This window comes from Felis catus, chromosome B4, assembly GCF_018350175.1.
Source record: "Felis catus isolate Fca126 chromosome B4, F.catus_Fca126_mat1.0, whole genome shotgun sequence".
In the NCBI taxonomy this organism is placed as follows: domain Eukaryota; kingdom Metazoa; phylum Chordata; class Mammalia; order Carnivora; family Felidae; genus Felis; species Felis catus.
The window spans coordinates 82489736-82512707 of NC_058374.1; the positions used below are offsets into that span (position 1 = coordinate 82489736).

The following is a 22972-nucleotide window of genomic DNA, read 5'->3' on the forward strand; positions in this document are numbered from 1 at the left end:
CTCTTTACTGGCTCCTCACCTCGTCCATCTTCGAGGTTTCCCTCTCTATATTGGTCCGGAGCCCCGCCTGTCCAGTCCCTCGCTGGTACCCGTTGGTGACGGCGCCGGAAGAGGCCCGCCTTTCTCCAGAGGATTGGCGGATTAGTGCACACATCGCCCACCCTTGGTGGTAGGCGGGTAATCGTGCTATTGGCTGGGGCTCCCACCCCAAGGCGAGGAGGAGGAGGAGGAGGAGGAGGAGGGGCAGGAGGTTTGGTTGAGCTGCAGCTGTTTGTCTGTTCGACACAGGCTTGGGCCCGACGGGGGAGACGGAGCCCCAGGTACCGGGCTGATGGAGCCCACAAGGGCAGGGGCGGAGGCGCCCAGGAGAGGAGAGCGGACTGGCCTGAGAGCAGAGGCGGGTCTGGACCTCAGCGAGGGGTCAGGGCGGCCCACTGGAGAGGGGAGCAGGGGGCCGGGCCCCGGCAGGCCTAATGGGGGCGCTGAGGAGGGGGCCGGGCGGGCTGGGAGCCCGAAGTTGGTGAGGCCGGGAGGTGGCCGGGTTGTGTTGGCGGCCTGCGGGGGCCGAGGGCCAGCGCGGGAGGCCCGGGGCTGTGTGAGGGCAGGGGCAGGCCTCATTGAGCAGCTCTGAGGAGGGAGGAGCTGGGGGAAAGGGACGGGGCAACGGGTGAGGTAAGCCCATTTGCCGGGAGGTGCGGAGGGGTCAAACCAGACGCCCGGGCCGCGAGGATAACCGGGGCTGAGGCTTTCGAGCTGTCTAGTTGGAAGGGCCTGAGAAGGCATCTTAGTTGGGTAAGGGGCATTCTCTTCAGGGAAAGTGTCTATTATGAAAATAACTAGGGTGCTCTGAGTTGAGCTGAGAGGGATTTGGGTTCATTGAGGGAGAACTGAGGCAAAGAAGGAAAGCTTTTCTAATCTAGAAGACTAGTTAGTTGGAGAAGTGGAAGCAGGGCCTGGTATCAGTTATGGGAGCTTCTGGGAATGCTCATGGGTGGACTGGAGGATCTGGGTCTTGAAAGGACCCACTCTTTTGTTCCCCTTAGTGGTGAGTTGTGGTGACTCGAAGTTTTTTGGTACTCCCAGGGTAGCGAATGAAGACAAAAGTTAAAAAAAAAAAAAAAATTGTGACTGTTGGCTGTTCCAACTGTTCCCTACACTTTTCCTTGGCTTCAACTGGTTTAAGGTGCAGTCTGTGTTTCTTCTTACCAACCTCAGCTGGGTTAGGGTGCAATGCTGTCTAAGAAATAAGAAGTTGGATTTGGGGGGTGTTTGTTCTCACTTAATAATCTGATCTATGGTGGTTACAGTATCTCTGACCTAGAAGCAGGGGATCAGCGATTGTATTATCCGCCCTGGAAAGGGGCTTAAGAGATCCCCAGTCACAGATCTTCTGACCATAGTTGGTGAAACTTTTATGGGACTTCAACTTGGGTATTTCCCAGGCAGGTAATGGTTAGGTGGAACAAGCCTGGAAATATGAGGTGATATCACTGAGGAAGGGATTTGAGGAAGAGTGAGAAATTCCATTCCAGAAGGTTGGCATCACCCCTATTCTTTGTCTACTTCTTCAGGAGCCCAGGTAAAAGTTGGGTCAAACAGTGAGGCATATGAGGAACGGGTGAGTAGAGAAAAAGATGGATTACTAAGGCACAGGAATCACATTCTCTACCCCCCTCCCATATATTTTTAATGGTCTTCTGATCTCCTTAGTCCCCTATAGTTGGAGTTTATTGGATTTTCCCTTATACTTCCTCCTTTTACCCTCTTATACAAATGTATTTTATGATTATATTTCTTCTTAATTACATAAGTAATATGTACATATTTTTAAATACTCAGGCTGTACAGAAGTGTAAAAAGTGTAAATCTTCACACACATACTTCGCTCATTTTATCCAGAAAGGTCAGAGATAAGAGACAACAGATCAGACTAATCTTACTTTGGGGGATGTGCCACCAAAGGCAATTCTGTTTTCATGTTCCCACTAAACTCTGGTCTCTCATTCTTTCCAGTTTTCTCTTCTGGAATGATACTCTCTTATTTATTGTGCTCCTTTCACAGATCATTTTGTCTTCTATCAAATTCACACAAGCAGAGAGCTATACTTTGGGTTATTCCTCCTCACCTTCTTAAAGCACAGAGCACCGCACCCCCCCCCCCCCCGTCCCCAGCATCCCCCAGTTGTGCATTAGGTATCCTAGGAAATGCCCAAATAGATGGCCAATACTTTTTTTATGGGCAGGAAAGAAGCATTGAGGTAAATCTTTTTGTTTGGGAGAATTATTGGCATCTTTGCTAAAGTGAGGAATTTGAGACCTCCGTCTTCTGGTTCATGGCCTCTGCGTGTTCAGACATTCATTGAATATCTTTTCATTAACCCAAAAGAAGACAGTGGCTCTCCTAAGGGGCCCCTGTATCTGTCTTTCTGTAGTGATGTGAGAAGCTCTCAGGTTTCTCTGGATTTGAAATTGGTTTTCCTCTAAACCTCAGTACAGCTAGGACATTTCATACTACCACCTTATTAATTGAATTTGTTCTTACTGGCTCTAGAAGCCCTCTAATGTGCCCAGCCTTTGTACAGTGCCCTCAGAAACTTCAATTATGTCCCCCAGGAGTTTTTCTTTTCCTTCTGCAAAGCCAGTCCTAGAGAAAATTGTGTGGATATGTGTCTATGTCTGTGTTTTAATCCTCTACAGGCTTTGCCATTTTCTACATCCTGATGGTATCGTGTCCCTTTCTTCTAGACTTTTTTTTTTTTTTTTTGTCTTTTCCACCTTCTTCTTAATCCAAGTCTACCTTCAAGAAACAATCTGACACAGATCCAGAATTATAAAAATGTATTTGGAGAAGAGGGCTTTCCCATTGTCCTTCAAGTCATACCTCCTATCTTCTAACTCTCACCTTGCCCAGGAGCAAGGATTGCTTTTCTGTAGTTTGCTTGTTTGTATGCATTGATACGAATTTGACTTCTGAGGATATATAAGTTAGGAGAAGCAAGTGTGTAGGCTGCTCCCTAATCCTAAAGCATTTCAGATTGGAAAGTAACCAAAGTGTAAGACAGTAAACTCAAAATAAGGAAATGCAACAGCCCTCAAGGAGGAAGGATACCTTAAAACCCTACACAGTACACTCCCACTTCCCAAGAGTGTTTTAGGAAAGAATTAGTCATTGAACAGTAACTGAGCTTAGTAAGGAGCCAACCAGGTGGGCAAAGTGTATGCAGATTTCTGAGCCAGGCTGTAGCTTTGGTTTAGGGGCAGTGGATACCTTTTCAGAATGTCCTCTAACTCTGTGGTGGTGTGATGGTGGGTTTTTTTGTTTTTTGTTTTTTTAACTTGTGTTTCTCAAGTTCAGGAATTAATAGAGATAATGACCCAAAGTTTTTTTTAACACTTAACATTAACTGAAAACTCAGGGAACTTGTTTTAAGCCACAGTTGCTTCAGTGTTAAGGTGGGAGGGCCACATATTGGGTGTGATTAGGCCATCTGAGCATAGTAACGGGTGACAGGAAAAGCAGTTAGCCCATGTGAGTTGCAACAGTACTTTGTGGGCTGGGTCTCAAGGGGGCCCTCCATCCAAGGGAGATCACAAAGAGGCCAGGGAGAGAACTGGTATTCTGAGGACTATTAAAAACATTCCCAAATGGAACTGAGTAAGAAGCTATCCAGGTGGCACAAAAAGGGGAAGAATAGATGAAGGAGGAAAGCAGGACTGCTTTAGCCTTAATTAATTTAGAGAGCATTTAATGAACACCTACTAGGGACCAGGCATTGTGCTGGAAAGTCAAGGTGACATAAAAAAAAATAGTAACGCTTTTTGAGAGGTTGATAGTTCAGCAGAACAAACACACACAATGAACTCATATAATGTAATAAATGCTGTGATAGAAATACCATCGTAATTCTAGGGGACCCCAGAGGAAACTGATGAATTCTGCTGGGTGAGAAGGTGTCTCACAGAGAAGGTGACATTTAAGCTTGGCCTTAAAAGATAAATTACGGGTTTACTGGTCTCACAAAGTGGGGAAGGACATTCCAAATCTTTCCTAGGTCAATAGAGTTTGTACTACCATACTGATAAGAGATAAGTATGCTTTTTACCTCTTAGGGAAATGGAAGGGAGAGTGGGGGGAAGTGGAAGGACTCTCTCATTTAAGACAGTGACTCATTAATTAACATTGGTCAACACAATGAAAGAGCCAAGTAGTAGAACTCTCAGTTCAAGATTTTAGTAATTTGGGGTCTAAAAGAAGTTGAGAGTTGAAGGTATTCACTGGCTTTTGTCCTATCTTCCCTAATCATTAAATCTCTTACATTAGTACCCAGCACACAGACCCTTGTAAAAGTTACCACTCTTTCCCTATCATTTATTCCATTAAATTATTTCCATTTCAGCCTTCCTGGCAGAGTTGGTCAAGACCTTCTAGAGAGGCATGGTAATGAGTGAATTATTCTGTTAGAAGAATATAGAATTGGATTCTAGTTCTCAGGGAAGTCCTGGGTCTGTCTACCTGGTTTTAGTCCCAAAGGAAGTACTTATCTAAACTGAATAGAGGCAGAAACTATCCAATCTAAGCTCTTGATCCAGTCCTGGTGCCCTCTTCAGGGTTCAATTCAGAGTTAGCATCTCCTGCTTCCTTAAGAGGTATAGTGGTATACTACTAGCAAGAGTACATGACTTGGAGTACTTACCAAAAGGAGATTTAGCTGTCTGTATGATAACACCTGGCAAGTTAATATTATTTGTGATAGCTGTCTGTATGGTAACACCTGGGAAGTTGATTAATATTATGTGCCTCAGTTACCTTACCTGTAAAATAAAGAGACTGGACTAGACCTCTAGACTACTGCCTCTTATCTGGCAAACTGACCTTATGGGACTGACATTTGAGTGTGGGCTAGACTCCAGTGGCAATGTATCTGGAAGTTAGTCTCTGTTAATAGGTGATAGTCTTCTAGAGGCTTCATAATGTGTTTGGCTCAGACACTCAAAGATACCAAGTGGAAGGGGGGCTGAAGAATAGAGTCTTGCTCTGCTGGAACCAGCAAACTGAGAAACCTTTCCTATGCATACTTTTCCTGAGCGTTTAGGGGAGCTTCCCAAACTAATGAACTGACCCCTTCATCCTCCACCTTCCCCTCCCCAGTGGGCTGATGCCATGGTCAAACCTCAGTCCTCCCTAGTTAATGGTCATTTGATAAACCATTTTTGTGGAGCTGCACTTCTAAGGGAAGTTAAATCTGATTTTTTCTCTCCCAGTCTGAAAGGGTTGAAGGGAAGAATAACTTCCTTGTCCTCCTTTTTTTGGCCTCAGGTTTGAAGGTAATCATCACACCACTTGGCTGGGTGGCAGTGGTTTATGTTTTGTCTTTGAACGGATCATTTGCCTACTGTCAACTCTTAGGAAAAAAAAAAGTCACCACTAGGAATCATTTGAATCTTATGTATATTATTTCACATCTGTACCCCTGATCTTTTGAGAGTCTAGCTATTGCATAAAAAACATAATAGCCTTATATACATGTTGGGGTTGAAGATCAAGGCACAGTGATGGGCAGCCCATCAATTACTGTGAACAGGGAAGGTAAGACATATTATTGAGGTGACACATTGGGTAGGAGGTAGTTTTTTCTAACCCACTAGTTTCTAATCTGTGACAATCCAAGGTTGCTTAGTAGCAAGAAAGTTTGCTGATTTGTCTGTGGGGGTAACAAGGGTTTTGCAACCTGAATGTGCTTGTGACTGTTTCCTATCTCCACATTTCCCCTACTCCCTACTGCTATTTTCCCAGGCCTAGAGCCATGTGCCTATGAAAATTCAGTCCATTCTAACTCCCATGTTTTCTCCTTGTAAAGTAGTAACATTGAGGCTTAGTGTTCTGCCCCTTAGATCACATGCTTTGAAATAGTTGAAAATGTAAGCAAATAATTGGGGCACCTGGCTGGCTCAGCGGGTAGAGCATGCAACTCTTGATCTTGGGATTGTGAGTTCAACCCATCTTGGATGTAGAGCTTACTTTAAGAAAGGAAGGAAGGAAGGAAGGAAGGAAGGAAGGAAGGAAGGAAGGAAAAGGAAAGAAAGAAAAGGTGAGCAAATAAGTCAAAGAATCTAGTAACTTTTCCTGTTGTGTCTTAAAGAATATAGCATATGTATGTCACCTAAAGGAAACTTGATCAGCTTATCATCTGTTTTTTCCTATTGTGTCATCTGTTTTCTGTTCTAAAGTGTAGAGTTATGATGGCCTATCTTTTCTTATGAAACAGTGTATATGAAGTGCCACATAAATATGTTTTTAAAAATCATTTCTCACAGATTCTGAGAAACTCTAAGGGAAAGAAATTTCTTTTTTTTAATGTTTATTCTTTTTTTTTTTTTAATGTTTATTCTTGAGAGAGAGAGAGAGAGAGAGAGAGAGACAGAGCGCAAGCAGGGGAGGGTCAGAGAGAGAGGGAGACACAGAATCCGAAGCAGGCTCCAGGCTCTGAGCTGTCAGCACAGAGCCTTGACACAGGGCTTGAACCCATGAACCATGAGATCATGACCTGAGCCGAAATTGGATGCTTAACTGACTAAGCCACCCAGACACCCCAGGAATTTCTTAAATGTACCCAGAACTTTGGAAATGAATTCAAATTTCACTATTTACTACTTTTTCCAACCCCCTCCCTCCCCAAAGATCCTTATAGATAAGGAAGCCAGGGCTCAGAAAGGCAAAGGGAGTAGCGTAAGATCACAGTAGATTTTAACTGGCAAAGCAGAGTGTAAAACCCAACCTTGCTTGATTCCAAAGCCGTTACCAGCACTACACGGGACTGCCCCTGTCTAATTTGACTCCCCATTTTCATAATTGTGTCATAACTTCAGTAGCAGGGTTGAAGAATCCTCTGACCCCTGGAGAGCTATAGTCAGCCCTCATCTTAATTTCATCTAGAAGTTTTATAACAGTAACCATAACCTATAGGCTGGCAAGAGACTAGACTTCCTCCCATCCTTATTAACCCCTCCTTCCTTGTCAGGCCTCTCCAGAGCAGTTTTTTAAACTTTTTTTTTTTAATCATGACTCCTAATAAAACAAAACATTTTACATCATAATTCAATGTGTGTACATAAAGTGAAACATTTTCACAAAATGATTCTTATTTGCAACATACTTATTTTTTTCTTTAAAAAAATTTTTTTTTAACATTTATTTATTTATTTTGAGAGAGAGAGGAGAAAGAGAATCCCAAGCAGCCTCCACACTGTTAGCACAGAGTCTGACATGGATGGGGCTTAAACTCTTAAACCACGAAGTCACGACCTGAGGCAAAATCAAGAGTCAGATGCTCAACCAACTGAACCACCCAAGCACTCCCCCCCCCCTTTTTTTTAATATACTGATCATGATCCACAAGTGATTTCAAGGTCATTATTGGTTTACAACCCCCAGTTTGAAAAAGAGCTAAAGCATTGTGACTAGTGGCTAAGAACCTAATTAATACCGATTCTTGCAGTACTGGATCCCAGAATTTAGGATTTTGTGGACCAATTAATTTAAATTTGAGGGTTTTTGTTTTCCCACATACTGGTATTTAGAAGTCTTACTATTGCCAATCAACACCATTATATTTTTAAAGCATTAAAACAGTTATTTAGAAAGCTTTAAAAAAATGCTTCCTAAAAATATAATTAAAAAATATATATTTCCTCTTAAAAAAAAAAAATTTGGTAGAATGAAAAACTCTTAAGTCCTTCACATAACACCCTCCTCAATCCTACTCTCCTCAGAGAGAGTTAACAAAATTGTTAACAAATTTGTATGCATTCTTCCAAAATGTTTTATATGCAGAATTTTGTTTTACATATGTAGGATCCAACCATGTGTTTTGTACTACAACTTTTTAACAATAGGTGTTAGAGGTTTTTCTATATAATACATATTTACCTTTGAGAGGAAATTGATACTAAGAAAGTAAGAAGTTAGAAGTCTTGTTACAGAGAATATTCTTTTAAATTGAATAAATTTAGCTTTATGAAAAACTTGCTATATCGTCTTTATTTTTACCATTTCCTCATGAACCACTGAAAACACCACAAAATAGCCTGTGTGTATCTGGATTCGTAGGACTCACTGGCCTGGGGAATATAAAATACCCAGTAGAATCAGAGTAATTTCTTACATTCCTCTGTCTTAATCTAGCCTACTTTGGGACTTTTTGGAGTTCTCATTGATCTTTTCTGTAAATCAGGGCCACTAAATAATACTTTTTTTCCTCAAGTTTATTTATTTTGAGAGAGAGAGTGCGAACAGAAGAGGGGCAGAAAGCCGGGGGGGGGGGGGGTCGATTTCATGACTGAGATCACGACCTGAGCCAAAACCAGGAGTTGGATGCTTAACCGACAGAGCTGCCCAGACTCCCCAACAATACTTATTTTTTAGCACTATGCTAAATATATCTTTTCCTTAACCTTTATTTCTACTCTGTGAGTTAGGTGTTTTTTCCATTTTATAAAGGTGGAAGGAAAGGCTCAGAGAAATTTCTTGATGTCGTTAATAATGAGGAGTGCCTGGATGGCTCAGTCGGTTAAGCATCCAACTCTTGATTTCAGCTCAGGTCATTATCTCGGGGTCCAGAGATAGAATGTCAAGCTTTTGCTCCACACTGGGTGTGAAGCCTGCTTGAGATTCTTTCTCCTCTCTCCCTCCCCAGCTCACACATGCACACTCAAACAAAATGATTAGTGGTTTAATATTCATGAAGCACTTTTTGCCGCATATTTATTTTTTAAGTTTATTCATTTTGAGAGAGAGAACATGCGCATGCTGGGGAGGGGCAGAGAAAGAGGGAGAAAGAATCCCAAGCAGGATCCACACTGAGCATGGAGCCCAAGGCAGGGCTCAATCTCACGACCATGAGATGATGACCTGAGCTGAAATCAAAGAGTCAGAAGTTTAACCAACTGAGCCACCCAGATGCCCCTGTCAATACTTATTTGTGTTATCTCAGTCCTCACAACAGCTTTATGCAGCCCATAAACTATTATCCCATTTTACAGATGAAAGAAATGCACAGATGGATTTAGTAATCTGCCCAAAGCTTCACAGGTAGTAAGCAAAACTGTAAAATAAACCCAGTGAATTAGACTTCATAGTCTTTGTTCCTCTGCACTGCCTCCTGTATAATTTTTCTCTTTACTATCTTTATTCTATCTTTACTAGAATTACAGATTGTTAACGCTGATTTGACTCCAAAGCATCTTGCTATAGTGACAAAATAATGTTTCCCCACGTGCCATAAAGTATGTTTATGGAGTTATTAGAATCAGCCTTGGAGAACAGAAAGATTAATTTGAACAAAGTACAACCAAAGTAATGCTTAGGTTTTGGACAGAAGTTTTGCATATTCTAATCATGATAACACCTTTGAATCTTATAGTTCCTTTCCCCTCAGAATCAGAATGATGAAGTATATTCAGGTTTGGATGATTAGACTCTCAGAAGTCTCCACTTCTGTCTCTGTCTCCTCTTCTACCACCAGCTTTCCAAGCTCCTTGGGAGGTTTAAAAAAAAAAAAAAAAAAAGGTGGTTCAGTTTCTTTTCATCAAATGTTTATCGCTTGAAAACTTATCCCTGCATCATCCTCTGGAGACTCCTGCTTGTGTCAAAAGGTACACCTTTCTCTGCTTCAAATTTGGAGGGCTACAGCTGTTAGGCCCATTTAGTGTGGAGAGTAATCTAATCCCTAGGCACCAGGAAGACAGCTGCAAGTTGAGAGGTTAAGCCTACTGATTCTTAGACATGGTAGATTCTCAGACTCAGAGAGGTGGCAGGAGCAAAAAGAAAGTTGATGCTGAATGTGGTTTGTTAGTTGTCTATGGTCTATTTCTCTACTCACCTTTGACCAGAAATGTTAAAGGACAGATTTTTCTGGCAAATGGACCCTGGTTAGAGTTTCAGAAACATCAAGAAGACTGGTTGTGTATGAAGGATATGGGCCCAGAAGCTACCCCTCTGCTCCTAGGGAGGGGTGACTCATCCCACACCCCTAGAGTGCATCTCTCATTTTGAAAGCTAGAAAAAAGATGGGGGTGAGGGGAAGGACAGCACCAGGGATACCAAGGAGATAACTGGGGGTCTACGGTACTTGTGGGTAGATTTGGGTGTTCTTCGGGCCAACTAAAAATTGATCAATTTGCTATTTGAAGATCTGGTGGAAAAGTAATGGGAAATAAACTTGCTTCATACCATTTTCAGTCTCTCCATTTCAGCTCCCTTAGCAGTTGGAGATTATGTAGTAGGGCAGACTCCACTTCCGATGCAATTTTTATTTTATTGTTCCGCATTCTTACCACTGAGTGTCAGCTACCTGGGACCCTCTCCGTGGGGTTGATGGGGTTAATGGGGTTGATTTTAATTATTAAGTCCTCATAGGAGCAAAGAAATTAGGAGATTTATCTTTTCTCTAAAACTGATTGCAGCAGCAATGGCCCGGTGTTTAATTTTACCCACTTTTTTTTTCTTGCAGGACTGTTGAAGCCTGAAGTCCCCTCCCCTTCCCCCTTCCCCCTTTGCCGCTTTGTGGCATCCCCCCTCCCTCCACCCTTTCCCATTCGGATAATCTAGCCATGACTAGCAGAAGCACAGCCAGGCCCAATGGGCAGCCCCAGGCCAGCAAAATATGCCAGTTCAAATTGGTCCTGCTGGGTGAATCTGCAGTGGGGAAGTCTAGTCTGGTATTACGTTTTGTCAAAGGGCAGTTTCATGAGTACCAAGAGAGCACCATTGGAGGTGAGTACCTCAGGGAAAGAGGAGGTTCAGCGTTAGTGAGGCTTTTTGAAGGGAGATCTAGAGACCTGATTGTGGAGCTGGCCTTTTTAGCTCTCTGGAACAGAAATCCTTTATAAAACAGAAGAAAAAAAAATTGTCATAATGCCAAAAAATAGATATGTTTGTCCTCTTGCTTTCTAGAAGAAAATTAGAAAGGTTGACCTTTGCACACCAAGAAAATCACTAATTTTTTTTTAATCTGTTTGTCTTCTTCCTCTCACTTTCCTCTTAATCCAATTGAAGTTTAGTTGAGTGTCATCTTGAGCAGGGTTGGCTTAAAGCAGTGATTCATAATCAAAAGTGTACATCAGAATCACCTGGGGAACATTTTTATCCTGTCATGCTTGGGCCCTGCCCTAGATGTACTGATCAGTATGGGAAGTAGGGTGAATTTGGTGGAGGTGTAGACATGTATGTTTGGAAAAGCTCTGTAGAAGAGGCTGGAACTAAATATAAAAGATAAAAGACATCTGCCTTTCCCACCTTTGCTACCGTCTCCCTTCTACTACTCCCTAGGGCGGTAATTCAGTAAAAGATCTTTTATGAGAACTCCCATGTTACACCTTCCCTACTTTTACTAGTAACCTTGGAAATGCAGTGTTCTTGGACCAGCAGAAGATTATATAAAAAAATAGCCAAATTTATTGCTAATAGTGGGATCTGTCATCAGTCTTTAAAATCTTCTAATTAATTATTGATGTGACCTTTGAAACTTATTTTCTGTCACTATCCCTTATTCCTCTATTTTGGTTAGAAGAGAGATAAGTGTCAGCTCCTCTCTCTAACATTCATAGCTTATGTGCCCCCACTACTTAGAGGAACTTCTGGCAGGAAGGACTTAGCCAAGGGCAGTCTTAATCCTGGTTCTAAGACCTATACATAAGGAGAGGAACTCTAAACCTTTTCCTTAGCTGAATGACCTGGTTGGTAACTGGTCTTAGACTGAGAATGGAGATATTATGAAGGGGGCTGGGATTTTCCCATTGATACTCCTACTTACAACTTCTTCCCCTCCATTCTCTCATCCACAGCGGCCTTCCTCACCCAGTCTGTTTGTCTAGATGACACAACAGTCAAGTTTGAGATTTGGGACACAGCTGGGCAGGAGCGATACCATAGCTTGGCCCCCATGTACTACAGAGGTGCCCAAGCTGCCATTGTGGTTTATGACATTACTAATCAGGTAAGTGGGCTGTGAAGTTTCTTGCTTTTATTAATAGGAATTAAATTAGGTGGGGAAGAAAAAACAAGTTCTTGAAATGGCAAAATAAAATAAGAGTATAAATTCTACCCCCAAGTGCTGGTAAGACAGAGGTAATGACACAAGTGGTTTCAGTGAGGGAAGGTTGCCTAGAAGAGGTGAGTTTTGAGACAGGGTTTTGAAGGTGATGGGCCTGGGGCACCTGGCTGGCTCAGTCGGTGGAGCATGTGACTCTTGATCTTGGGCTTGTGGGTTCAAGCCCCACGTTGGGTGTAGAAATTACTTAATAAAATCTTAAGTTAAAAAAAAAGAAGGTGATGGGCCTAGATTGGCAGTCATTCTAGCCTACCTTCTCTTCCTCATGTTTTCCTAGGAAACCTTCGCCCGGGCGAAGACATGGGTAAAGGAACTACAGCGACAGGCCAGTCCTAGCATCGTTATTGCCCTGGCAGGGAACAAAGCTGACCTGGCCAATAAGCGCATGGTGGAGTATGAAGTAAGTTGGCCCATAGAATCCCTCTGTAACACACTCCCTCTGTACTTGGGATCTTTAGTCCCCAAACCTGCCCTCTCTGAAAACCTCATCTGAGGACATTTATCATCTCCATTCCCCAGTTCCACACCAGGCTAAATACAACAATACTGTGACCCTAATGACAGCCAGGAGATTTTAGAGGAGTCAGAAAAAAACTTCAGAGCAGAGGGGTAGGGGAGTACCAGCTATAGGGGTATCAATGTGAAAACAGGAAAGAGAGAGCAGGTGAATTTGAGGTAAGGGACTATTCAAGTGTCACAACCTAAAAGCCCCCAACCAATTTACCTTCTCCCTCATTATCAAGATTCCTGATATCTGCTTGTTGGATTAAATGGTCTAGACCATGAGTTATCCTTGAGGAAGTCGTCCAAAATATGAGTCCAGAGCCAGCTGGCTCAGAGGGCAATTAAACCTAGGATACTACCTAGTTCTGGTGCTACATGGAAGTGGAAAGACAGTACTTGTTCCTGTCTTACATTCTGAGTACCAGTATACCCACCCCTTGCAGGAGGCCCAGGCGTATGCAGATGACAACAGCTTATTGTTTATGGAGACTTCAGCCAAGACAGCTATGAACGTGAACGATCTCTTCCTGGCAATAGGTAAGGTCAGAACAGCCTGGGGTCTTCCTGTCTTTTTGCCTTGCCTCTTGGCAAGATCACTAGCCCAAGTCGTAAAGACAGAGGGGAGTGTCTCCTGCTGTGAAAACTAGGTATGGAAATAACTTTCCATTATGACTTCCATCCTTTGGCTACAGCTTTAGCCCCCATCCTCCCACATCTTTAATGTAGTTTACAAAAGTGAACCTTCCCCTCTTCAAAACATTCTTTTAATCTCTCACATTTCCCCTTTCCCCATATCACTCCCCCACCCAATAGTCTTTTTGGAGAGATGAGTAAAATCTACCATACTTTTTTCCCTTCTCTTTTTATCTCTAGCTAAGAAGCTGCCAAAGAGTGAACCCCAGAATCTGGGGGGTGCAGCAGGCCGAAGCCGGGGTGTGGATCTCCATGAGCAGTCCCAGCAGAACAAGAGCCAGTGTTGTAGCAACTGAGGGGGTGGCTAGCAGCAAACAAGTATGGAGCTAGCACGAGAGCTAAGAAATAACCTCCATCCCCACCCCTCAGCACACAGCCCCTACGGTAACAGCACACTGAGCCCTGGCTCCCAAGGGCTGCCTCCTGACAGCTCCGTCATGGCACTTTTTAACGCTTCAGCAACCAACACCAGGCAGCTGTTGCCACTGGCCTCCTACCCCTACTCTGGGGCTTGGGGGTCAGATCCCCCAGGACTTACCTTCCAAAACAAACTTTCTTCACTTTGTATTATAGGTGCAAGACAGTGACCTACTTATCTTTCCTCTTCCTCCTCCTCCTCATTTTTCCAGAAAACATTTTTTTGTCTCCTGCCCCTTCCCCTTCTGCTTTTGGTCAATCCCTGTTCTTGATCCCCTTTTCCTCCTCTCCCCAGGATGGAGAAGGTGGTGAACCCAGGAACTGAGGAAGGAGGTTTCCAGTTCAGTCACATTAAAGGGCCCTGGGGGAGAGTAAGGCTCAGAGCGGGAGGGAGTAAGGAAACCTTTCCTTTTTGTTTTTATTTGGTTGGAGTTTCTCGTATTTGAAAACACTGCAGTCTCCATGAGTTGGCCTTGTGGAGGGTGTTTCTAGGTAGAGATGAGAATGGGAAGGCAAGCTCTCGGGTACCAGGTGGGAGTTGTGTTGTTAGCTAACTGGGCAGAGGTAGAGGAGGTGGAGATGCAGTGTCACCTGTGGCTCTGGAACTGTTCCAAGGCCTGATTTCCCCCTCACCCAGCCTCTTAGGTAGCTTCTCCCCCATAGTGGGGGAGACTCTGGACCCCAGAGTCCTCCAAAGAATCTTCACTGGTTGCCTGCATCTTTGGCTCTGCTGTGATCTAATTAGAGGAGGGACCAGTTTCTGAATCCCATCCTCTGATTTATACATATGCATTTTTTTCTCTGGCCTTTAGATGGCCTCAGCCCCAGCCACTATATTCCCCTGCAGTTTGCACTTTAATTGGTGGTAGTTCAGTTGGGATACTTGTTTTATGGGGGTTTTGATTGATTTACCTGCCCTCTCACCTTTTTAATTAAATGGAATCCAAGGTAGTATATATATGAGGTTTGGGGAGGGGCTGTAGAGAACAGGACCAGTGGCAGCTACTCAAGTCCAGTCTCCATTGCTTGCTTCCTCCAGCTCTGACTCTTAACCTATATTCTTGCCAACCTAGCTCTCAAGTATAGGTTTGCCTTTCCTGGGGAATTAACTGAGCAACTGGAGAGTGGTCTCGGGATAGCCTAGGCCATTGTATGGGAGTGAAGAGGGGTGTCAGGCAGGAGGGAGGAGTTTTCTGTCCTTTCCTAGGGTTCACATTCAATTTGATCCAACCATTACTGTGTCTTTTCTACTTCCCTGTAAATAGGTATGATCTTTATTCCCATTGTACAGTCTGTTCTGTCCTCCACTTCCCATCAATCAGGCCCTGTTTCTTTTCTCCTTTGTTAGTATCTTCCATTTAGTCCCCCGATTCTTATCCTCATACTCACCCACCCCCAGCCAGTGGTTTAATCCATGTACCACTAGAAGTTAATACCACAGGCCTACTTGTGGACCCCTCAAATCATAACACCTGTTCCTGTGGACAGGGAACAACTGCCACTGAAGGTCCATCACAGCTGTCTCATGTCACCAGAGGATGTTGGTCCCTTCTAAATCTCTAGCCACTCTTCTTGGCTTCTCTCATCCGGTGTTTTAGCATATCTTTGTGAAGCCATCAAGGCAAGAGAGAGCTCTAAACTCCTTCTTGTTCCAGCCCAGGATTTTGGGAAAATTGGGGGAAGTAAGATAGGAAAGGTCACAGTGACCTAGGATTGGAACCTTTCTACCCTTTGATTTGCAGACTGCCCTCTGTCCCAGAGCAGCTGAGAAATCCTTGAAGCTGAGATTCTGAAGGACCCAGCTTAGGTTCTTCCACTTAGGCCTCAATTCCCTTCCTTTTCCAGGGGCAGCCTTAGTTCCCGTGGCCCTGAAACACATATATTTTTCTCTTCCTTTCCCAGCACCCACTAGCCCCCCAAAGCACCCAGTGCATCCTTATAAGTGGAAGAACTAGGATCGCTCTCTTAAATTCCTTAGAAATGAAGGGTTTTTTTTGTTTGTTTGTTTGTTTTTCTCTGTGCATCTTTCCCCCTGGAATGGGAGTGAAGTGGTTCATTGCCTTGGGGCTGGGAAACCATTTATTTCTCCAGGCTTTTTCTCCCCTCCCCAGCCCCCTTAGGAACAGGATTGGCCTTAGCTTTTAGGCCTATCTGCTGCTTTCCTTCTACTTCCTACCAGTTCTTCTGCTTTCCTTTGAGCTTTCTTGGGCTTGGGGATCTTAGTTTTTATTTCCCAGCTCTTCATTTTTTTTCTTCCCTTCTGATCAGTTGTTTTTTTTTTTTTAGGCGGGGGTGGGGGGGTGTCCTTTTTTTTTCTTCTAAGAAAGCATTTGCCTTTTTTCCCTTTTCTTCCTCTCCCAACATAACAATCGTGGTAACAGAATGCGACTGCTGATTTACCGATGTATTTAATGTAAGTAAAAAAGGAAAAAAAAAAAAAAAGAAAAGTGTATTGGAGTGTTGCTTCTTTTTTTCTTTTTTCTTTCTTTTTTCTTTTTTTTTCTCTTCTTTTTTTTTTTTTTTTTTTTTTGCTATTTGATACTAGAAATTTGGAAGAAAGGGCATTCAGTGTTTTCGTGAATCAGAAATATACCCTCTCCTACGTCATCGTACTTCCTTATAAGTTCCCTTTAATCTTTCTTGAATAGTGAGATAGCCCAATTTGGAAAATATTCGCTTTATTGCTGTTTAATCACTCCTATTCCCAAGCCACTAGAGAGCTCATCAAATCTGACGTAACTTATTTTTATAGACCTCTTAATACATATTGGGCAGGGTGGGGTAGGGGGTGTGGTCTGTGGACCTCTGGGCAAACAATTGATGAGACTGGAAAGAAAGGTATTTGTGAATCCTTTGAAGTATTCTGCAAAAGTTTATGTGCATTTCTCCAGGGAAAGTGTGCCTTGCTTGCCTTGCTAGTATCTTAGAGGGGTCCGTGACCTAAAGAAGGTTAAAGAAAGCACTAAATTTGTATTTTTAATTGATCATTTCCACCCCAACAGGAAAATTTCTCCTAGATCTGCTCTTGTTTGCTACTGTACTTGAAGCCCTTCAGTCCATCACGGTCTAAATGGAGGTGGGTGGGAGAGAATGACACAGAGAAAGATCAGGTATGGTTGCAGAAGTACAGGAAGAAGGACTGGTTCCAGACAGAGCTGGCATTACAATCCCATCTACCAACTTATCGGCTGTGGCCTTGACCTAGGTACTTAACTGCTCTCTGCCTCAGTTTCTTCTGTAAAATGAAGAAAAGTTGAGGTTCAAAGGTCAATTGTGTAAAGTATGTGTGGAGCACACAAGATGACACTGTTATTATGGAGAAGTCTTATCCTGCAGCCTCAGACAGTCCCTAACTGATTTCTCTGTATTCTTGGGCTGAGCCCAATTTTCAAGGCTGGTAGGATAGGTTGGGCATCAGACCTCTCCAATGATTTAATTGGACACGTTGAGCTGGAATTTCCAAAACCCTCAGGGCCAAACTCACCTTTTCACTGCCGATTCCCCTTTCCTTCTGTCTCTTAGTACTCCCCCCAGGGCTCAATGATTCTTGACAAAAGCTCTAGTTCACTTTAGGAGAGCAGAAAGGGAGAGGAAATGATCTTCCAAAATTAAAGATGAAGACCTTCACTTAGTAAGGTTGTAGTTCAACCTTTTGGCCTCTAGAGGGCAGTATGGATACGTTCGCCTCAAGTTCACAGCCAGCCAATAACAAACAGTGTGTACTGCACCAAAGGATGAAAGGATAATGGCAAACGTATTCTTAGTGCTCTCCACTGTGTGATTATGAGCGATTATAATCTTTATACTTGGGGGTATTAAAATATTGTTCTAGTTATGACAATGATTTTTTAATTGGCTTAACTAAAAAAAAGTCGGTATTTGTATTGTTCTATACTTTGGGAAGAAAATAGACATGTCCAAGGGAACTAGTCTTTGAACCACTATTTAAGCTTCGTTTCTGTATTTATTCTTGGATATAAGAGAATTGAGCGCTTGACCTTGTTTTCACTAAAAGGCAAACTGGGCTGTTTTAGTTGCAACACAGATGTTTGTCAAAAACAGGGTAGAGGTGAAGCTCACAGCCGGGAGAATGCCGGCTGGATTCCCAGGCCTTCTCAGTGAACGCACCTTGTGTCACAGCCGTAGGGGCAGGGCGGGGGCGTCTCAAAACCTCCCACCTCTCCGCCCAAGCTTTGGAGTCCTCGTCACCTTCCACTGCCCAGTTCTGGACAACAGTGAGAGTCCCATTCCTTGTCGAGCGGGGATTGGAAACAAAAAACAGCCAGTCTTAGCTCCGAGCCCTCGTGGCACCCCTCCTGCCTCCGCCTCCGGAAGGCGGGCACAGCAGCTTGCAGGCGCGCGGCCAGCCAATAGCTGGGGGATGAACAGAAAGGCGAGAGTGCTCCTTCACTCGGCCCCAACGTCACGATGCTGGCCCCGCCCCTTCGCCAGCAGTCTCTGGGAGCCGGGCGGGTAAGCCAGCCACCCTGCCGACGCCGGACGCCGAACCCGAACCCGGTAAGGGGGCTGGGGACTGGGAGTGGGAAGAGGAGGAGGAGGAGGAACGACTGGTAACCTGGGAGATGGCCAGGGCCTTGGGACCCGGGGGTGCTCCGAACCCCATGGGTTCGAACAAAAACCCAGTACCACCTCCACTCCCGCTGCTCCTCTTAGGAGCGCAGTGTGTTGCTACGAGACACTCTTGTACCAGCTGCTGGGCAATGGCATTGGACTGCGTACTTGTGCTCTGGAGTTGGACATATCCTCCTACCTAAAGTGCCCCCCGGGGGGTGAGGCGTCACCACCCGCAAAAGGGAGGTGGCGTCTGTTTTGGAGCAGAAGGCTGCTTCTCCCAAACCTGGGACACTGGGTTTACCAAGTTTACCCGCAAGTCAGTCCTACTTGGACCACACCCGTCTGGTTCAAGTGGGCTGCTGGGACTGAGGGCAGGTGGGAGGGAGAGTGAGGATCCCATGGCCCAGGAGTAAAATGCAGACTGCTCCTGTTCCTATCTCCTTCACAGTTTCTCGGCCTGCCCCCCTTTTTAGCATTTCGCCAGCAATTGGGACTCTTCTTACTCTTCCTGGATTTGGCCTTCCTGGGGTCAGTGAGCTGCTCAATGCTGTGAGGAACGAACTGCTGCAGGGCAGAGAGGGGAGAAATTACTTCTTTAGCCCACTCCCTGACACCAAAGCCATTAACTTCTCCATTTGCTGAGTTCACGGGAATGGCATAGACAAGGTAGGGGTGAGAACCCTAAGTTGGAGTCCAGTTCCCAGCCAGGTTCAATTTTCTTTTTTCCTAAGGTTGGTAGAAGGAAAGGAAGGGACTGAAAGGCCTTCAAAAACCATGTTATTATGTGTTTGCTCCTCACAGCCGCTCTGCTAGGTAGATCTCATTTCATAGATGAGGACATAAGTTCTGAGAGAGTTGGTATTTTGCCCAGGAAATGGGGCTGGTTAATGGTAAGGCTCATTTCACAAACCCAAAACAGTTTGACTCCCCAGAATCTGAGCTGGTTCACCCTGTTAGGCTGCCACTGCCTTTTTCATGTTTTTGTCCCTAAGTTGGTCTGCCTCTCATTTGTCCTCTGCTGACTTTGGAAATAATAAACCAGCAAACTGGACAGTCGACATTTTGGCTTCTGACCTTTAGGCCCTTGGCCCTGAACATTGGTCCCTGTAGTGGATAGAGAATGGAGGATGGTGATTCTAGAAGCCCCCTACCCACTGCCTCATTCCCTTCCATCCTGTCAGCACAGTCTCTTTGAAGTCCTTTATGTTTTCTCTAAGGACCCATTTGGACCTCCCCCCACACATAGTCCCTTCCTTTGGCCTCATTACCACAGAAAAAGTCTCTTCATTTGCCCAGAGAGCACCTTGCTGACCTCTGTGTCTTCCTTCCACTCATTTCCTCAAGTTTCACTAATATCATCTCCTCCCAGAACTTCTTATCTTGATCCTGGAATCTTTTTCCCACAGGTCTGTCACAATGCTGCTGCACAGGGCTGTGATCCCCCATCTCCGACAGGCCTGCAGGTAGGCCATCGCATCCTAGAACTTGTGTCTCAGCCCATATTCCCCACCCCCAGTATCTTTATGACATTTATCTACCAGATAAGATAGTTGAAATACTGGATACTAAGGAGGAAAGGGAAAGCCATATCTCACCTGCTTGTTCCACTCAACCCTGGAGAAACTTAAGTCCCAACTGAAGGAACCAATGGCCAACCTGGTAAACCTCAGGCCTTCACTGTCCCTTTCCTATGATCAGGAGTGTGCTGCTAAGAGGACCTCTCTCTCTTCCAGACTCAAGTCAGCCCCCTCAAGGCTCTATATTCGGGCTTGCTCTACAGATGATTCACTTCAGCCCCAGTGCCCCAGCCTTGCCTTCTCTGGTGATAACTCCAGCACCGGGGGATGGAAAGTCATGGGGACTCTGCTAGGCCTGGGTGCAGTGTTGGCCTATCATGACCACCGGTGCAGGGTAAGTGGGGAAGAAAGGGACTTCACTGTCAGAACAAGGGGGCCCTAATAAGCTCCCCAGGCAACCCAGGCTATTACCACAGAGCCCATGGTGATACTGTCTTCATGCAGAGTAAAGATGAAATCTGCTACCTCTCTTTCACAGTGGCCATGACTTTATGGTTTGGGTCAGGGTAAGCAAGAGTGATTCCTTCTTACTGTTTATGTTTCTTTTTGCCTTACCCCTGCGTTGTCTGCAGGCTACTCAGGAGTCACCACACATATACACAAGAGAGGAAGTGAGATCTCACAGCAGCCCTGAGACTAGGATCTGGGTGACTCTGGGCTGTGAGGTGTTTGATGTTACAGAATTTGTGGACTTACACCCTGGGGGGCCATCAAAGCTGATGCTAGCAGCAGGGGGTCCTCTAGAGCCCTTCTGGGCCCTCTATGCTGTTCATAACCAGCCCCATGTGCGTGAGATGCTGGCTCAGTACAAGATTGGGGAGCTGAGCCCTGAAGACAAGGCACCTTCCACCTTGAAGACCTCTGACCCCTACATTGATGATCCCGTACGTCACCCAGCCCTGAAGGTCAACAGCCAGCGCCCCTTTAATGCAGAGCCCCCCCCTGAACTGCTGACGGAAAACTATATCACACCTAACCCTATCTTCTTCACCCGGAACCATCTGCCTGTACCTAACCTGGACCCAGAAACCTATCGTCTGCATGTAGTAGGGCCACCTGGGGGTCAGTCACTGTGCCTATCCCTGGATGACTTGTACAAGTTCCCCAAACACGAGATCACTGTAACTTTGCAGTGTGCTGGCAACCGGCGCTCTGAAATGACTCAGTTCAAAGAAGTGAGAGGTCTGGAGTGGAATATCGGGGCCATTAGCACTGCACGCTGGGCTGGGGCACGCCTTTGTGATGTGTTAGCCAAGGCTGGTCACCAACTCTGTGAAACTGAGGCCCACGTCTGCTTTGAGGGACTGGATTCAGACCCCACAGGGACTGCCTATGGAGCATCCATCCCTCTGGCTCGGGCCATGGATCCTGAAGCTGAGGTCCTGCTGGCATACGAGATGAATGGGCAGCCTCTGCCTCGTGACCATGGCTTCCCTGTGCGAGTGGTTGTTCCTGGTGTGGTGGGTGCCCGCCATGTCAAATGGCTGGGCAAAGTGAGTGTGGAACCAGAGGAAAGTTACAGTCACTGGCAGCGGCGGGATTATAAAGGCTTCTCTCCATCTGTGGACTGGGACACAGTAGATTTTGACTCAGCTCCATCTATTCAGGAACTTCCTGTCCAGTCAGCCATCACAGAACCCAAGGATGGGGAGACAGTACAATCAGGGGAGGTGACTATCAAGGGCTATGCATGGAGTGGTGGTGGGAGGGCTGTGGTCAGGGTGGATGTGTCTCTGGATGGGGGCCTAACCTGGCACGTGGCAGAGCTGGATGGAGAGGAACAGCGTCCCAGAAAGGCCTGGGCCTGGCGACTCTGGCAGCTGCAAGCCCCTGTGCCGGCTGGGAGAAAGGAATTGAACATTGTTTGTAAAGCTGTAGATGACAGCTACAATGTGCAACCAGACACCGTGGCCCCAATCTGGAACCTGCGAGGTGTGCTCAGCAATGCCTGGCACCATGTCCATGTCCATGTCGCCCCATAAGAAGGTGAAATGGAATTACCTACTCCCCAGAATCATCATCTCAACCCCTTTCCACACACATCCTTTTGCCTTGTTACCACAGGAAAACCTTTCCTTCCACCTCCACTTCTTGGATCACAACCCTATACTATGCCTTCCTAAACCACACACAGATATGCACGTTGCACATTTCCACCCAGACACCAGCTCTCCTTTGACACTATGTTACATATCCCTATTATGCCAGAAGTTGAGAGCTGTTGAAGATGGAGGCTAGAAGTGGGGAAATTTCTGTAAACAAGCACTCTTCTCCTACCCCACCTCCACTTCTAGTGTCTATCATCACTTTATTTTGCTTTTCCTCTTGGGAGTCTTCAGAGAATGTGTGTGGCTATGTGTACAAAAAATGTATATGCAACTTTCTACTGACTTTCTGGTTGCCAGGGGTCGTGAGAGGTGCAATCCTGCCCCTTTATAGTTCCACTTTTCTAAACACATCAATAAAGTATCTGTTTAAGACACAACTCCGAAAAAAGAAAAGATTATGACTTTGGGGACTTCTTGAGGCTGGAGCGCGAGCATATTGCATGAGGGAGGTGCACTGGTACTGGGATATGTAGTGAGATAATCCCAAACAAGGTGGGGGGGGGAGGGAAAAGGGAAGTCAAAAAGTGGGGCTTCCTTCTCCGAGGTCCGCCAGTATCTGTAGCGTTGCTTAGGTGACTCACCTAAGAATACCCTCAAGAGAGATTTTTTTAAATGGCATTGTTAAGCTCCTCCCGCCCCTCCCCATTTCTAAACACTTGGCAGGAAAAGCAAAGAATTCTAAGAGGCTAAAATCAATATTGCCTTAGCAGAGGCAGGACAAAACTTGGCACTAGGGGCAGATATGCCACGGCAGGTGGGGGCATCCAAAGTGCGCCTAGCTTACAAATCAAACGCAGATGCAGGGGCAGTCATCGAGTTTCCCTCCGCACGCGACCGCTCCTTTCCAACTTGAAGCTTTCGGCGCTCGGCTACTCTCCCCTAGCTCTTTTTCCTTTCCCCAGCAGTCTCCCTGGCTTGGGGGCGCTCGGTGTTCGGCCACGCCGCCTGTCGCCTGGTAGTGGGACCGGAAGTTGTTCGGGGGAGGGGGGAC

The 22972-nt window shown here is 45.3% G+C and overlaps 2 protein-coding genes and 1 long non-coding RNA gene across 6 annotated transcripts; 2 read left to right on the plus strand and 1 right to left on the minus strand.

Moving 5' to 3' along the window:
- Nucleotides 1–182: 182 nt before the first annotated feature.
- On the plus strand, nucleotides 183–16163 carry RAB5B (RAB5B, member RAS oncogene family). Of its 2 annotated transcripts, none has more exons than XM_003988870.6 (6): nucleotides 183–320; nucleotides 10509–10771; nucleotides 11842–11993; nucleotides 12385–12507; nucleotides 13055–13148; nucleotides 13485–16163. In XM_003988870.6, exons 2-6 carry the CDS (start codon nucleotides 10609–10611, stop codon nucleotides 13598–13600), a joined length of 648 nt encoding a protein of 215 aa, XP_003988919.1. In that variant the 5' UTR covers nucleotides 183–320; nucleotides 10509–10608; the 3' UTR covers nucleotides 13601–16163. The 2 variants fall into 2 exon arrangements, with proteins under 2 accessions (XP_003988919.1, XP_006933859.1); XM_006933797.5 differs by lacking the exon at nucleotides 183–320 and adding an exon at nucleotides 9363–9651.
- Nucleotides 9609–11929, minus strand: LOC123386612. The gene is made up of 3 exons (XR_006600784.1): nucleotides 11811–11929; nucleotides 10780–10879; nucleotides 9609–10359 (listed from the first exon to the last, which is right to left on the minus strand). It is a non-coding gene; the product is annotated as an uncharacterized LOC123386612 (long non-coding RNA).
- Nucleotides 16164–16297: 134 nt separating the features above from the next.
- Nucleotides 16298–22358, plus strand: SUOX (sulfite oxidase). Of its 3 annotated transcripts, none has more exons than XM_006933798.5 (5): nucleotides 16298–18239; nucleotides 18745–18962; nucleotides 19703–19759; nucleotides 20030–20207; nucleotides 20446–22358. In XM_006933798.5, the coding sequence occupies exons 3-5, from the start codon at nucleotides 19713–19715 to the stop codon at nucleotides 21853–21855; spliced, it is 1635 nt and encodes a 544-aa protein (XP_006933860.1). In that variant the 5' UTR covers nucleotides 16298–18239; nucleotides 18745–18962; nucleotides 19703–19712; the 3' UTR covers nucleotides 21856–22358. The 3 variants fall into 3 exon arrangements, with proteins under 3 accessions (XP_006933860.1, XP_023112902.1, XP_044917860.1); XM_023257134.2 differs by having other exon boundaries at nucleotides 18770–18962; XM_045061925.1 differs by lacking the exon at nucleotides 18745–18962 and having other exon boundaries at nucleotides 16298–16926; nucleotides 17784–18239.
- Nucleotides 22359–22972: the final 614 nt, after the last annotated feature.